This window comes from Aotus nancymaae, unplaced genomic scaffold (genome assembly GCF_030222135.1).
Source record: "Aotus nancymaae isolate 86718 unplaced genomic scaffold, 86718_ANA_hifiasm-v0.15.2.pri h1tg000043l, whole genome shotgun sequence".
NCBI classification, from domain to species: Eukaryota; Metazoa; Chordata; class Mammalia; order Primates; family Aotidae; genus Aotus; species Aotus nancymaae.
The window spans coordinates 11,680,390-11,696,672 of NW_026988457.1; the positions used below are offsets into that span (position 1 = coordinate 11,680,390).

The 16,283-nt window shown below is 39.4% G+C and overlaps 1 protein-coding gene across 3 annotated transcripts in view; it reads right to left on the bottom strand.

The window, feature by feature from the left end:
- Positions 1–16,283, bottom strand: part of LHFPL6 (LHFPL tetraspan subfamily member 6) — a 398,883-nt gene that overhangs the window by 130,952 nt on the left and 251,648 nt on the right. Inside the window, exon 4 of one of the 3 annotated variants that reach the window (XM_012469846.2) lies at positions 7,104–8,249. The exons of the other annotated variants lie outside the window; for them this stretch is intronic. Coding sequence (XP_012325269.1) covers positions 8,131–8,249 — 119 coding nt within the window. The 3' untranslated portion in view covers positions 7,104–8,130. Of the gene's footprint in view, positions 1–7,103; positions 8,250–16,283 lie in introns of those variants that run through there. 3 annotated transcript variants of the gene reach the window in all.

Sequence of the window (16,283 nt, forward strand, 5' to 3'; positions counted from 1 at the left end):
CCCACATGTGTATATATACATATATGTATATTCTATACCTACCCACATGTGTGTAAATATGCATGTATATATTATAAACATATATATGTTTATATTATAAAATATGTTTACATTTATGTTTATAAGCATATATGTTTATAACAGTCTACACATACCCACATATGTATACATGTATATGCATGTATACATACGTATATTTCAGTATCAGTAATTAATTGCAACTTTAATTGTATATATATATGTATACAAATGTGGGTATGTGCACTCAAAAATATACCTTTTGAGTACAATCACATATAATATTACATATGTAATTACATACAAATATATATAAATTCTTTTAAATCTCTACCGTGGAGATTACTTAACATTTAATATGTCCTCATCAGACAAGACAGTTACAACAAATGACTTCAAATATCAGTTACATCTTCACCAGAGCATTTGTTAATTGGTGTAAGGAATGCTAGATAGAATATTTCATTAGTGCAATGAGTAGCATTTAAAATAAATGAATTGATGCTGGTTAATTATACAGCCACTACCTTTGCATGAACAGTGTTCTGAGAATCTGGCAAGCCCAGCGGCTTCTTAATTTAGGAGTGGTACCCTAGTTCTAGGATGCTTGATTCTATGCCCCACCACTTCTCAGAGAATTCTGATCCATAAGAAGGTGAGCTGCATCCTGCTGCTAGACTATTGCAACTGCTCAATAGAACTTCTCATGCTGAGTACTTTGCAAAGTGCCTAAAGTACAAATAAATGGAACACAGTATATGACAGTTTCTGTGCTTACTTGCAAGCCATGTGGCAGCATCTGGTCGGGGATTTGCTTTCATTGTAGCATCCCATCTGGTAGCAAGCTTGTGGAGGAAGATACTAGAGTTCTCATCAATCTCCATATGTCTTAAGCTAGTGATACTGTCAACACGATCCTGAAAACAGCATTGATTGGCCAAGTTGGCTCAGGTTAATGGACAATAACGGGATTAAGATAGCAGTGGTGGAGATGGAGGAAAGTGGGTCTACTGAAGGGGTGGATTTGATGTGGATGAGGGAAAGGGCAGAAGTGAGAATGTCGGTTTTCTGGCATAAGCAACCTCGTACATGGTGATGCAGTATACAGAGACAAGGAACGCTGGAGGCAGGGCTGCTTTGGGAGGAAGATTACAAATTCGGTTTTGGACAGACTGGGTTTGATAGATCTGTGAGTTTGCTAAATGAAGATATTACATATGTAGTTGGATAGAAGAGGTCTGGGGCTGAAGAAGTACTTGTGGGAGGCTTTAGTAAGAAGAGGTAACTGAAGCCACAGGAGGTCACGGGATGATCTAGGTAGTTAATGACGTAGAAGAAAGGGAAAAGGCACTGAAGAACGCCAACGTCTAGAGGCTGAATATTGGAGCTGCATACATCAGTAATGATTTTGGTGTTATAACTTTAGCAAATATGTGCCGTTTTACGTAATTTTAAGAACTGATAGCAAAATTCATTTTCAGGTAAGCTGGCTTTATTTGGAAAAATGCATTGATAAGCCAACTGAGATAGACAGCACTGAAGTAGACTCAACAACATACTTATGCTATGAAATAGCATCACAGAATGGCTATGCAGGAGATTAAAATCTTGTTTTGCTTTTTAAAGAAGAGAAGAGGACATAGGAGGCAGCCCGATGGAGAGAGGCCAGGTTGGTGGGGTAACTAAAACATCACAGTGGAAGGGCATCTGAAAGAAGGTTGCCTGCTCTTCCATTTACAGCTGTTCATGATGCTGCACCGTAACTGAGTTTTTTGTCTCTTTGTTTTATTTTGTTTGAAACCAGAGAAGCAGCTTATCACAAGCAACGTAAGGTCAGAGATGACCAGGTCCATGCATGTTTGTGTTTTTCCACAATGTCAGACTTTTATTGATGCTATTTCAATCATAAAAACCATAAGCTCCATGGAGTTCCCAAGGAGGCAATTCCCCTTAGTACTTCCGGTTCACTAGGTAATCAGAGCCATAGGCACACAAGCTCAAGCCACCCCACAAGGCAGTCAATGTTGCAAACTATACATAATAGTATACTTCATCAAGACATAAATGTTAGAGATTAAACATTCCACAGCAAACAAAGTAACATTTAACATCAAGAGAAAGGGGATAGAAAAAAGGGTTAACAAACTAATCCAGGAAGAATGATGTGGACAAAAAGAATATCCTGATCTGGGCCTGGATGTCCCTTGGTCTTGCAAGGAAGAGCCTTTGATGCGGGTGGAGTCTTCAGCGCCAGATGCTAGGTATTTATCACAAGTGACGGAAAGATGGTGTCTGTTAAGATGGCTGTTTCAAGCTGCTGAAATCCTGCTTTTTACGGCCACAGAATCTTCTGATGAGGACTGATGGTGGAGGAGCATGCTTGGTTATGTCCTTATCTGGTTGGATGCAGTCCTTATTGATCAGGCAAAACATCTGGTCCCTGTTGGTAGAGTGTCTTTTGAATGTAAGATGGAGTTACTTATGTCAAGGGTGCTCTATACAGAGGTGACTTTCACGTTGGGGTCAAAGTGACAAGGAACAAAGGCAGGATATGGATACATATGAAAGCAGTGGTTGAGACAGCCATTAAAAACAGCACTTCTCACCCCAGGAATTTGCAGAAATTTGAGGACTGGCTTTGAACTCTGATAAACTGTGAAATCGAAGGACTTATTTACTAAAGATTTTGAAGGATAAGCATATCGATCATCTCATATCGGGGTTATACATATTTTAACTTATCTCTTTGTATTATTTTCAAGTAGCTAATAATCGTCACAAGTTCAACAATGCAAAAGGCACATAAAATAAGTCTCCCTCTCATCCTGTCTTTTATCCAAAGGGAACCATTATCATCTGTTTCTTATTTATCTTTCCAGAAACATTTAATTTGCAGAAAGCAAATACATGTATATTCTTTTAAAATGTTATCAGAAATGTTGGCATACTGTATAAACTCTTCCACATCTTGCTTTTTTCCTCTTAATGGACACTGAAGTGCTTTCCATATCAGTACAGAAAAGCTGCCTTATAAATGGCTATATCATTTTCTACATATGGATTTACCATAACCTATTTGAGAAATTCCCAGTTGATGGTCATTTAAGTTGCTTCCAGACTTTTGCTATTGTTGAAAATGCCTCAATGAAAACCTTGTCCACAGTTATTTGGCGCATGTGCAAACCAAAATAATTCTTCTTGATAAAACAGTTAAAAATTTCCTTCTCATCATGAAAAGGGGCATAACAGGGAGGAGGCAGTTTCCAGAGAGAACATAGATAAAGGTTCAGAAAGCTCAGCTTCAAGTCTCGGTGAGCTGCAGTAGCAAAATCGCAGTCACATGTTTCAGGGCCATTGGAGGAAAGCAAAACATTGCAGAGAAATACACTAATAAAGACTTAGGACTAGGGATCTGTGTTTTGGAAGAAGACATTCTGAAGTATATCAGAACTCACAGGACAAAGCCATGTGGATCACAGAGGACACAAACTAAACCAGCAAGAACCATTCCCTTAGCTTCCGTGGAAAAAGGGGATCAGCAGATCTTCGGAAGAATTTCAGACAGGGATCAGAAACTGTATTTTGTGTCTAGCTTTTATTGTCAAGTATTGATATAGTATTTATAACAAATATTTTAGATGTTTTATAATGTCTGGACTTCCTCTAGAGAAGTGAGGGCAAATAAATTCAAAACCTAGCAGAAGACAAGAAATAACTAATATCAGAGCAGAACTGAAGGACACAGAGACATGAAAAACCCTTCAAAAACATCAATGAATCTAGGGCTGGTTTTTTGAAAAAATTTTTTAAAAAAATAGGCTGCTAGCCAGACTAATAAAGAATGAAAGAGAGAAGAATCAAATAGGCACAATAAAAACCACAGTTTAGGGTTATGAACAAAATTGAAATGAACATTCTTATACAATCATTTTGTGAACATAGTTTTGTTTTTTGGCACAAATACCTAGGAAGGGAATTACTATGGTTCACTTAATAAAAATGTACCTAGTGTTTTTCCAGCCATGTGTCCATATACTCAGCAACATTTGGTGTTGCCAATATTTTATGTTTTAGTTATTCTAGTGTATGTTAAGCAGCATATTATTGTGGTTCTTGAAGTTTCCTTTTCTTCTCAACTAATGATGTTGAACACCTTTCAATGTAATTGGTCACTGGTGTATCGTCTTTTCAGAAATGCCCCATTCAAGTTTTTACCCTTTAAAAATAGGGTTGTCCTTTTCATTATTCATTTGAGAGAGTCATGTATGTACTCAATGTAGGGTCTGACCGCACCATGGACAGCATGGCAAACCCTGTGACCCGCATGTACACCTTTGGAGGGCCTTCTGGAATTAGAAAACCTGAAGTAGCTGGAAAATCATGATAAATAGAAGGATGATCAAACCCTGTGACACTTAACTAACCTGAGACATTCTTCTATTGTTTCTTATTCCAGCCTCAATTGACAAGGCCATTGGACTTTTCAACTGAACTTGATCAAACTCGTGACTCCAGACCCTACGACCCCCTCCCAGCTTGCAAAAAGCCGCCCTAAACTGTAACTTCTGTAACTTTCCATTGTTTACTCCAAACCTATAAAACCAACTCCTATCCCTCCACCCTCCACTGACTCTCTTTTCAGACTCAGCCCACTCACACCCAGGTGAATAAACAGCCTTGTTGCTCACACAAAGCCTGTTTAAAGGGGTCCCTTCATTCAGAGTATGAGTTTTAACACTCAGAATACAAGTTCTTTATCAGATATATAACTTTTTCCAGTCTTTGACACATTTTTTCATTTTCTTAATGATGATTTTTGAAGAGCAGAACATTGTAATAGACCATCTTTCTTCATATCTTTTTAATTCGTCTGTGCAGAATTCTTTATATGGGAGGAACTTGTTCCCTGTCTTTGAAAATCAGTTAACATATAATATGGTAATCACTGATTCTCCTGTCATTTTTCTCCATAAGCTTATGACTGACTTGAGAGCATAGGCTGTGTTTTATTTACTGTTTTATGTCTAGTAGAATACCTACCAAGTAGCAGGTGTTCAATGATTAGAGTCAATTGAATTTCATCAGTTCACTTCTTTGCATGTCATTTTCTCTTCCTGAAAACAAGGCAAACTCCCCACTTACTGCAGAGGTATGTGAAAGCAATGACAGCTTTTAAGTTTGTGGAAATTGAGATTTTTTTTATTGCCTTTCAAGTGTATATAAGTAAGAATCCTGTGAATACATACTTTTCACTGACTTTGTTATTGTCATTACCTTATGAATCCTGATTTTCATTTGGAAAGCAGTATATGTAATTCTTAATAACTTAGATGTCCCTAATGAAACACTGGGACATCTTGGGCAAAAAAAAAAAAAATTATGTTACTAGCCAGAATTTGCCCTATAAGAGTTTGTCATTTGACTCTACCATGTAGAGTGGCCGACCTTTTATTTCAGTGAGGCTCACTAATGTCTAAAATCACATGAACTACATAAAAATGACAATGTCATCATTAAATCTGTCCAAGGAATTGGACCTTAATGATTTTCCTAGAGAACTCCAACTTGATAATGGGAGCTAAAAAGTCACAACACTATTCTGACAGGAAGGTGCAGCTAAAAGAAATTTGAAAAGCACCAGCTATACATGAAAATAATGGGCTAATTGAGGAAGCAAAGTGCAATCTTTTCTTCTCTGCAGGAAGCCACAGAACGGAGAAGTCCCTGCTCAGCAGACAATGAGACACAATCAAATCACATTAAGCACATTTTGAATTAACCATTTGAGAGTGGAATGACTATTTCTCCACACCAACAAAGCCTCAGAAAGTCTAGAATGTTATTGGCCAGATCCTGTATTGTTCATCCAGAGCAGCATGGATTCTCATCCTGCAATGATTAAAAGTACCAGAAGCAAGTGAAACAGTCAGATATTCAAATTAAATTGACGGATATATATAGACAGCATAGAAAATATAGTTACATGTATAAATAGCCAGAATGTTCAATTTCAAAATCGGAAAAGTACAATGAATTTAGAAGTTAATTGAAACTGAATTCTTAAGGATTTGCTACAATAACTCAGGCTTACTAAACAAAAGGCTAGATCCACTATCCAGTATGCAATCTTTGCTCCTGAAGGAGCTAGTTTTTGTTATTTGTTATTTTTCATTTATACTTTTGGTGGGGACAGGGTCTTGCTCTGTTGCTCAGGCCGGAGTGCAGTGTCGCAATCTCGGCTTACTGCAACCTCCACCTCCTGGGTTCAAGCTAGTCTTGTACTTCAGTGTCCTGGGTAGCTGGGATTACAGGAGTTTACCACTATACCAAGCTAATTTTGTTTTTTGTATTTTTAGTAATGATGGAGTTTTGCCATGTTGGCCAGGCTGGTCTCGAACTCCTGACCTCATGTGACATCCCCACCTTGGCTGGGATTACAGGCATGGACCATTGTGTCTGGCCCTGACAGAGCTAGTTCTGTTAGAGGGCCGAGTGAGGGTCCAAATCTTTTTCTTTAGTGAACTCTTTCTGCTTGAGGGGCAGGGCTATGAGATAAACTTTTTCAAACGGCCAACATCCCTGAAAGATAGTGATATAAAATTGCCCCTGGCACAGAAGTACAGAAGAAACCCAGCACTTTGTAGAAGCTGGAGGAACATTAAGTCACTGGCAGCTGTGACAATTGTGTCATCACGCTGGAGACTGTGGGTCCAGTCATCTCCTGAACCACAATCTGGCTCTTGTTGCCCTAAATAACATCTAAATACCACCTACATTCTCAAACTTAATACAAGGCAGACCTGAAGTTCTTCTCTCCTAGGAATTTGGCCATGATTGAAATGGAATAGGCAGGAAGTTAGAATTCTGGTTGCAAAGAATTCATGCTGAAAGCAGAAACTGTCTTACTCATCTTTAATACACTGGCGCGTAGAACAGTGCCTGGTTGGATGATTAGTGAATGAATTAATGAGAGACCTTAAAAGAGAAAAGGACATTTTACAGGACTATAGTAGTTGAGGAGCTACATTTAAGAAATTAAAGAAGCAAATCCAATAACTGAATTAACACTCCATGACTCATCTAGCTATTGATCAAAGAGAGAATTTATTCACAGATATTTTCAAAAACAAACAAAATAGCACTTTAAAATTTTTTACAAAATGAATATAGAAATAAATGTGGTACAGCACAGTACAATAATGGACAAAAGAAAACACGATCCAATGACTGAAAAATGTCTCTCATCACTCTCATATCTTCGGCTGAATTCTCTCCTACTGTGGACAGAAAGTTGCCCCCTTACTTCATAAGAATATCATAGCAGAAGCTACTCAGAGAAATATTGCATATAGTTGAATAACATTGAAATACAAAAGCTTAACTCTAAATGTCTGCATAAACACTGAAAACAGGTTGAGGAACTAAATTAGAGTTTATGCAGGATATATAAAATACTGATAATTTGGCTTATCGGTCCATTTATTAGGTTTAATGTATGCTTTATAAAGTGATAATACTGTATTTTAAATGCATATTAAAAAGGAAACAGAGGAGTAATGCACCACTATGCCTCCCATACAGTCTGTGCAACAAGCCACATGTTTGTGCACGGGCGTGTGTGGGGATGCATATGTCTGTATGTGCTTGTGTGCTTTCAGGAGTGCCGTGACCTACAGGGAACATCTTTGGGGGTACCCTGCTTCCCAACATAACACTGTTTCTACTAGCCCTTTTGATTTTTTGAGTCCTCACCTTAAAAAAAAAACAAAAACAAAACCCTTGTTTGCATATATAGATTTGTTGTGTGTGTGTGTGTGTGTGTGTGTGTGTGTGTTGTACATTAACAATACTTTGTGGAATGGAAACACCCGATGCCCTGCAATATTTTTAGCCTTTGGTCCATTTGCCTCCATCATTCTACAATTTGTTTTTTCACTGATCTCCTACAACCCTTCCCTCCTATATCATGTTCTTGATTTTATCGGGTTTCATGTTACTAGCATTGTGTTGGATTAGAACTACTATTCCGCCTTTTGAAGGTAGCTGGATGTTTTGACCTCTCCAAGCCCCTTTGGCCCGTCTTCTCCTCTCTCTGCTCTTGGTGGTTCCATCTCAGTATGGGTAGTGCTTCTGTTTCTTGCCTGAAAAGCAAGCCAGCCATGTGCACAGCAGCATGGCGGCAGTGGCACCTGCTCCAGTGCAGTAGTAGGCCCAGCCGATTTCACACTTCCCTAGGGACAAAGGAAGGGGAGAGAAGAAAGTCACAGATGAGGACGATTTTGCAGCAGGCTTTCTTATTGCTTCCAATGTGTGGGTTCTTCAACACCCATTTAGGAATATGGCATCCTCGCTTAAATGGAATGATAATGTGCTCAAAAGTTATCTTGACATGAAGAAAGCAAGAATGGCTGGGTGCATTTCAGAAGGATCTCAAGGTCCACGTCTCATGCTGGCTAAGAAACCTCTAGTCCTCTCTACCAATATCTACACGCTGGCCAAAAAAAGAGGAATGGCAGCAACCAGGATAGGAGATGAAAGAGTTAATTCTAATTTAAATCACCTAAGCTCACATGCATAACACAGTACTTTAGGGAAAACGTCTAAATATTGGTGCAATCCTTCTGCAAAAGGGCTGCTTAGAGGAGGCAACCCATTTGAAGGATAATGGCTAATGCTAAGGTAAATGCTGCTGTTTATGTGGAATCCTCAAGTGACTTATACTCTACTGTCTGAGTCAGAAAACAGAAACTCCCAGATTCTTCTGGGAGCAACACTCACCTTGAGGATAAAGTGTCATTTAAATGAAAATATAATGACAAGGATCCAAATGGGTCCTGATTTCTCAATGGATTAGTCTTAATAGTCATAACACACACGAAATATTAAAAATATAATGAGTATATTTATTTATATATATTGTCTTTGTCAATTCTTTTATCAACATTATAAGGTGGAATACTAGCTCAACATGGTTGACAAAAGAGCTTCTCAGCATTTAAAGAAGTTGGTGACTTACCCATAGTCATATGCTTATAATTTGGAATAAACTGAGCCAGGACTCAAACACAGGTTGCAGATCCCAAGAAGAGGCTGGTATCCCCAAATACCCTATTTGGGTTAATGGAATGGGTTTCTGCATTCATTAGGCTTTTCTTTCTTAATGACATCCAAGTCATTCTTTTCATGTGCACAGTAAAGAAGGCCTCTGTATCCTATACCGGACACTGTACTTTCTGCTCCAATTCTAATTCCTTTCTCAGCTGGTCTTATCTTATCAGACGATGCTCCAACAGCAACCATGTTCCTCCCTTTGGTTCTTGTTTTGCATTATATTAGATACAAACACAAACACCAAGACATCTGGATTTTAGAGTCACTGAACATAAAAACCATAGATTGAAAAATCACATCCCTTCTTTTCACACGTCAGCCTGTAGGAAAAGAGCCTGTTGCTTGGCAAGAGTAACACCAGCTTGATGCAAAACCTCAATGATGGCCAACGTTTGACTCCTGCATACCGAGGTGTTCCCACAGGTAGATAACCCCTCATAAAGAAACAATGCCCATGGCACAGATAACCTTTCATAAAGATATTTATCTCATCTCCCCAGAGCTCATAAGTTTTGGCAAGAAAGTGTGAGATGTGACCAGCTGCACGTGTCTGTACCCTAAAAGCTTGCTGTATCAAGGTTGCTTTCTGGAGGCCAGGTGCAAGGATCCACCATCTTGCAGCTGCCTGAGACATGGCTTCTATCTGTAAGTCCCTATGAAATGTTTCTTTCTGAGCAACTGGACTTGTCAGCCTCTTTCCTCACCTCACCTCTTTTCTCAGCTTCTCAGCTTCCTCAGCCCATGGGGTTAGGTTTGCATAGACCTGCTTACTAAGGAACACAGTCATTTTTACCTTGTTCAGTTGTGAAAAATGAATTACTTCTCTGCTGAAAATTACCAAGACTGTTAGGTATAACATGCAACTAAACTTCAAATCTCCACTGGGCATTTACTGGAGAAGTAGTTAGCATGTGTCCCATGCACGGATAAAAAGGCAAGGCAAGGCAGCGCTAAGGGAGTTATTGGCTTGTGGTCACCATGTGTCAACAGCAGCAACATTTGATCAAGAGCCTCCACATCTGAAAAGTTCTTAGGCCATGACCTAAGCACACAGACATTGAGTTATGTTGTGCCGTCCTCAACCTATGTGTCATTCTTGATTTCTCCCTTTCCACATCCAGTCAACAATTAAAAAATAGCAAATGTGTATTGATGACCATTTTCTCAAAATTGTCATAGAGCTTCACGTTGAGTAAGACTGCTTAAATTCTCATAGGAACACAATGTGGTAGGTATATGACTATCATTCCCATCTTTCAGAAGGGAAGACTGAGGCCAAGTAAAGTTTGGTAACCTGCTCAAGGACCTCCCATTAAAGAGTAGCAAGTCCTCTGCCACTCTCCCTGATACTTATCCTGTGTCCTGACCCTTCTCAAATGCTGGCATCATCCTCCAGGCAGTCTCATCTGCTGTCATTGCTTCCCTGTCTCCCTGCTTTTACTTATATCATCACCAGCAGCAAGGTAGGCAGCTGTGTTTTTAAAAATCAAGATCAAGCCACACTCTACCTTAAAACACTCCAATTACTCAGCACTTTGGGAAGCCAAGGCAGGTGGATCACTTGAGGTCACAAGTTCGAGACCAGCCTAGCCAACATGGTGAAACCTCGTCTCTACTAAAAATACAAAAATTAGCCTGGTGTGGTGGCCCACGCATGAGAATTGCCTGAACCTGGGAGGTGGAGGTTGCAGTGAGCTAAGATCGCGCCACTGCACTTCAGCCTGGGTGGCAGAGTGAAACTCTGTCTCAAAAAAAAGAAAAAAAAGAAAAAAAAAGCCCCTCTAATGAATTATCAAAAATCAATGTCCTTCCTAGCCTGTGAGGCCTTAAAAGTCTGCTGCCCTCTCAGACCTCATGACCACTCTCTCTTGTGTTTTTTCTCTGGCCGCACTAACCACTTTTTCTGGAGCATGTCAGGCTTGTCTCTGGCATGAGAGTGTCACGCTTACGATTCCTTCCATGCAGAAATTCTACTTCCAGATTGTGGAAATGCCAGGCCTATGGCAAGCACCCAGTAAATAACTGTTGAATGAAAGGCAAGGTAAAAGAAGAGCAGAAAGGAAGCAAAGCAAGCAGACAGCTAATACCTGAAAAGCAGTAAATCTGGGATTTTATTTTCACAATAACTCTAGTCCCGTTTTGGCACTGACATTTTGGAGAGACCTTCCCAAACCAAGTACGTATTTCCGGCCTCATAGAGAGTGTGTTAAATTTAACGGGGTAATAGATTCTGAAAGATCACATCTCCACCTCTGGGTAAATCACACTGGCACAATGACCTCCATTAATACTGATAGAGAGAATAAGCACTTTTCACGGGTAACCGAGTCCCCCTTCATAGGTCAGATTTGCTGACAACCACAGGCTACTGTGGTTGTGAGTCTTGGGAATAATCTCCATTTTGAATTATTCTTTAGCTGGATTAGATAAATCTAGGAGGGAGAATTAATGGGTAGAGAAGAGATGGCCAATGGTTTAGAACCTTTCAAAGAGGTGGCAAAATTTGTGGCCCATCTGTTTAGCACAGGGTTCATAATACAGAATACAACAATTGTTCATTATTAATAATGTATTGACCTATACATAGTACCATGACCTAACATGAAAATTAGAGTATATAATTCTTTATTAATTATTCGGCACTTAAGAAAATGTGCTGAGCCTAATTATTTGAAAACAGTGTATGTGACAGTAGACACATTTATTAAAGATGGAAAAAGAAGCTAGTAAAGGACTGGCTATCCGAGGACCAAGAAGAGAAAGGATAATTGGTTTTGCTTTTGTTTTCGGCAGAGAAGTCAATAAAATAGCAGAAGTTTAAATGTCAGAGTCTTGTAAGTGGCAGGAGAGCTACAGCCGACGCTGTAGATTCTTCAGCCAGTTCCTCTGGGTCCCTTTGCTGGTTCTGGACTCTCAATCTCCAGCTTCTGTTTGTGCTTTGCTCCTAACAGCTTATATTTGCAGCAGTCTTCGGAGGACCCATGGTTGACTGATGTTATTCTGCCGTAGCTCTCTGACAGCTGACATGCCCCTGGCATGACCTGTAGCTAGTGATGGACTTGTACTGGAGTGTGCACACCTGGCTTTCTTTCCTCCAGGTGGAACAAAGTCCTAGCGCAATGAATGTTCCCAGCACGGTGAGTTCAGGCTGAAGCCGAACTCTCATGACAACCTGCACCCTGCTGGGTGTTTACTCCTTCCCTACCTTGCTTTTCCACTTCCCCACTGGTTTTTCCTTGGCACAGTTCCTCAATCACGTGAACAAAAATCCTCATCTCAGTACCTACTCTAGGGAACCAGCTCTAAGACAGGAGTGAATGAACAAAGACTTTCTTACTTTTCTTTATCAAGGGATCTGTAAGTTTCTAACATTGTCAGAAGCTAAGCCACCCACCCACCTACCCAAGCCCTGCCATCCCCGGAAAGAGGCAGAGCAGAGCTTTCAGCACCAGCTGTCTCCCATTCTCCCCATGCTACCTTCTTCCTAGGGCAAAGCCAACTCCTTGTCTTGCTCAGGTGTAATTATAATTTCTAGTAATTGTATCTGGATCCATTCTTGTTTATGTCATAAAACAGTTAATGCAACAGGCCAAATGTCTATTGGATGAAAACTGTCAGGAAAGTAAGCAAAGATCTTTAAAGAGTGTACCATAATAGGAGAAAATGTTTGAGGATATAAGAAAATACGGCTACCAATCAGACATATACACAAGTTTGTGTATATGATTTACAAAATTTGGGGTTAAAATTAAACAACTGATTAAGGTCCCAAATGAGCTATTAACGTTCAATGTGATTTACAAGAAAAAGAGTCCTTCATTTAAGACATGAAGGCTTTTTCATTTACTAAGTAATTTATAAAATAATTATTAAATCAAAAAGTGATTTTATATAAATTTGTTCTAGTATTACAAATTATGTTGAGCTATGTATTACAAATTATATTGAGATAGCCAGCCAATCAAACTAGCCTCAAAAAATATACAACAGTACATACACATCCATGTCTTTGGAGAAACAAAAAATAGTCAAGATCAGTCTAGTAAGGTGTGTCAATAGAATTTAAGCAAATCTGAAAAAGTACCCTCATCTAATCCTGATTCTTTATTTTCTTCTTCCCTTCCTTTTTCCTTTCCCTACTCCCTCTCTCAATTTATTCATTGATTCAACAAACATTCATTGAGTGCCAGCTCCAACTATGATTGAATCACTGGGTACTGGGAGCTTTTATGGGAATAATATAGATATAATTCCTGCTATCAAGAGGCTTATTGTCTAGTCAAGGAAATAAGCATTAAGCAATACTGAGACACTTACACACTGATAATTGCGATATGCGCTTTGAAGAAAAAATTCAGGATGCGAAGGCAGCACATCGCAAGGGATCTATGTGGTGTGCTCAGGTCAGTGAAAGAGAGCCTTACATTAGAAGTAAAATCCAAGCCAAGACCTGCAGATGTTCAGGAGTGAGCCAAGCAGGCTTGGACTGAGGGGATGAAAAATGTAATGGAGAAATGGAGACAGATCTGGGTCTTGCTAAAGTATTGCTCAAGTAAGAGATGGATGCCATTTTGGATGTAAAGAAAAAGATGGGTTTGGGTATGACCACTTCCAGAGTTCGAGAGCTTGAAGCCTGAAAATTTCCTCTTCAAAACTGTCATTTGTATTTTTGGATAGAAATATGAGGCGTTTAACAGTCACAAATAAACCTTAAGCCCCTGCTACCTATTTTGCTATGTTATAGAAGGTGGAGATGCAGCAGGGAACAATACAGAGTCTTTGGTCTCATGAACCTCCTTTCCAGTTCATATCACTCACATCAGCTGTATTATTCTGAAACATTCCTAGTATATTATACACATGTTTTGTAGAAACTCAGTTCAATGAAATAAACCAGATACAACAGGATTTTTTTTTCACAAAACTATAAATGTGAAAGCAAAACATTCAGAATTCTGTGAGAGATTAAGGGTTTACCAGGCACAGGCTTGTCACCTTGAACTTCTCCAAAGGAACAGGAAAAATAGATTTTTCTCTCGGAGCATCATCCTATTGTTAAAACCCATGTGCTCAATAATAAGAAATTAGAACCATGTTTACAGTCATAGAAAAAAAGTATTTCTGCATACTTTTCATGAGTAGTAATGGGACTAAATAAAACCAGGAAATACAGGGCCAGTCTTCCACGACCTCTCTCTACCCCTGTCATGGCAATAAATGCTTGTTGTTATAATGCAAACAGAAAGTATTTTTCCAGAGGGCAAGTTTTGTCTGTGATCCTTTCAGGAAATTAGAGAAGCAAATCTGTTTAAACTTTCCCTTTTGCTCTCTGTAATGCTCCATCAAACAGGACTCCAAGCTTGCTTGGTTGGCAAATTGCTGCTTTCAACAATGGGGAATACTATTCTTGACAGATAAAATAGAGGTTAATGGGACAGAAAGCAGCCTACCATAGCCACCTGCCAAGTTGATAGAAAAAGACTGTGGCGGAACTCCAGGGCAGCCCCAGAGTAGAGATAGGGGTGGGGAGGGATGTAGCTGAGTTTTTAGGATGGCTCAAATTAGTTTTTAGTATAGTTTTTGGAAGTTTTGGGGACAGAAAGAGAGGTACAAAGAAGCCAGTCTTATTCCATATAACAATGGAATTCTGGTGATCTTTTCATCTTTAAGGACACTGGAGTTTAACCTCTGCCTTTTCATTAATTTGTTCAATTAACATTTTGGATCCTACCAAGTGTGACTGTCTGCTTGTTTCGGTGTTCTATCGGGCACTCAGTATGATGAGCAGATCACAGCAACCAATACACATTTGTGGCATGAATGGATATTAGACATTGTACTTGTACTAAGAATATAAATATAAAATGAATAGTCATATAACAGCTGTCACATATAGACTGTGAGTGAGGGGCTATAAGTGGTCTCTCCTTGAATCATTTTTGTCTAAGATCCTTGATCTGTTTATACTTTCTCAACATTATTCTCACTTTGAAGATGTAGAAACTGAAGGATAATAACTTACCCAGTATCTCAAATAAATAACAAAGCTTGAACGTGGAACTTGGGTCAAGCTGATTCCAGAGTTTTTTCCTGTGCTCAGATAATGTATAAGAAAGATCTAAACCAAATGCATTTTTCTCACTTGCTAAATAGTACTTGTCTTGGCACTTATATGCCAAGAAAAAAAAATATTTTATCTTTTCCCTTCAATTTGCTAGTCTTCTTAAAAGAATACCTGCTGTTAAAGTGAACTAAATATGGCCTGAGAAGAACTCCGTACTTCTATATTTGAGCCCTTGTGGATGAACCGTAACCTAGCTTAATAGGCAGACAAGATTGAAAACCTAGCTTTGGAGTATACACCTGTAACAATTGCTGAGTCTTGGCCAATCCCAGTAGCCAGACTTCAACCATTCATACACCGCTGAGTGTTCAACCTGTATTCAAATAAGGCAAACACCAAACTGTAGTCAATCCAGTTGTTTCTGTACTTCGCTTCCAATTTTTGCATGTCACTTTCTTTTTTTGTCTATAAATTTGTGCTGACCACAAGGCACCCCTGCAGTCTCTCTAAATCTGCTGTGATTCTGGGGGGCTGACTGATTTGCAAATAATTCATTGCTCAATTAAAATCCTTGAAGTTTAATTCAGCCGAAGTCTTTCTTTGAACAATGCCCATGTTCAGTTTGCATTGTATCAAGTACTAAAGGTCTGCACCTTGCAAAGACTCGACAGCCCCAATTCCTGAGCCAATGAAACCACACTTGGCACTTTTGGCATTGCATCTTCTTTAAGGATGTGGGAAGGTGATGCCTAAAATAAGCTTGCTTGAGGAATTTAAATAACTGATGCTCCCTGCAGGAGAACCTGGCTCTCGAAATGCTCCCAAACGGAGTGCTTTTGACCCTTCCCTGACTCTGTCTAAGCCCTAGCTGATGAAGGGCTTCAGCTCCTGGGTACACTTTAGTTCCCCTCCAGAGCTGCTGTCTGCCTCTGAACCCTTAGAAGTTTGGCTGGTGCACCATACCATCCTAACTTTCACCCAGAGACTCCATGGTAGCGCCCTCCACTGTGTAGAGTATTGCTCTGGAAAGTGCAGCACAGGACACTGTAACTCAGGCAGTTCCTGCCCTCTGACTGTATGCCATTTTCAC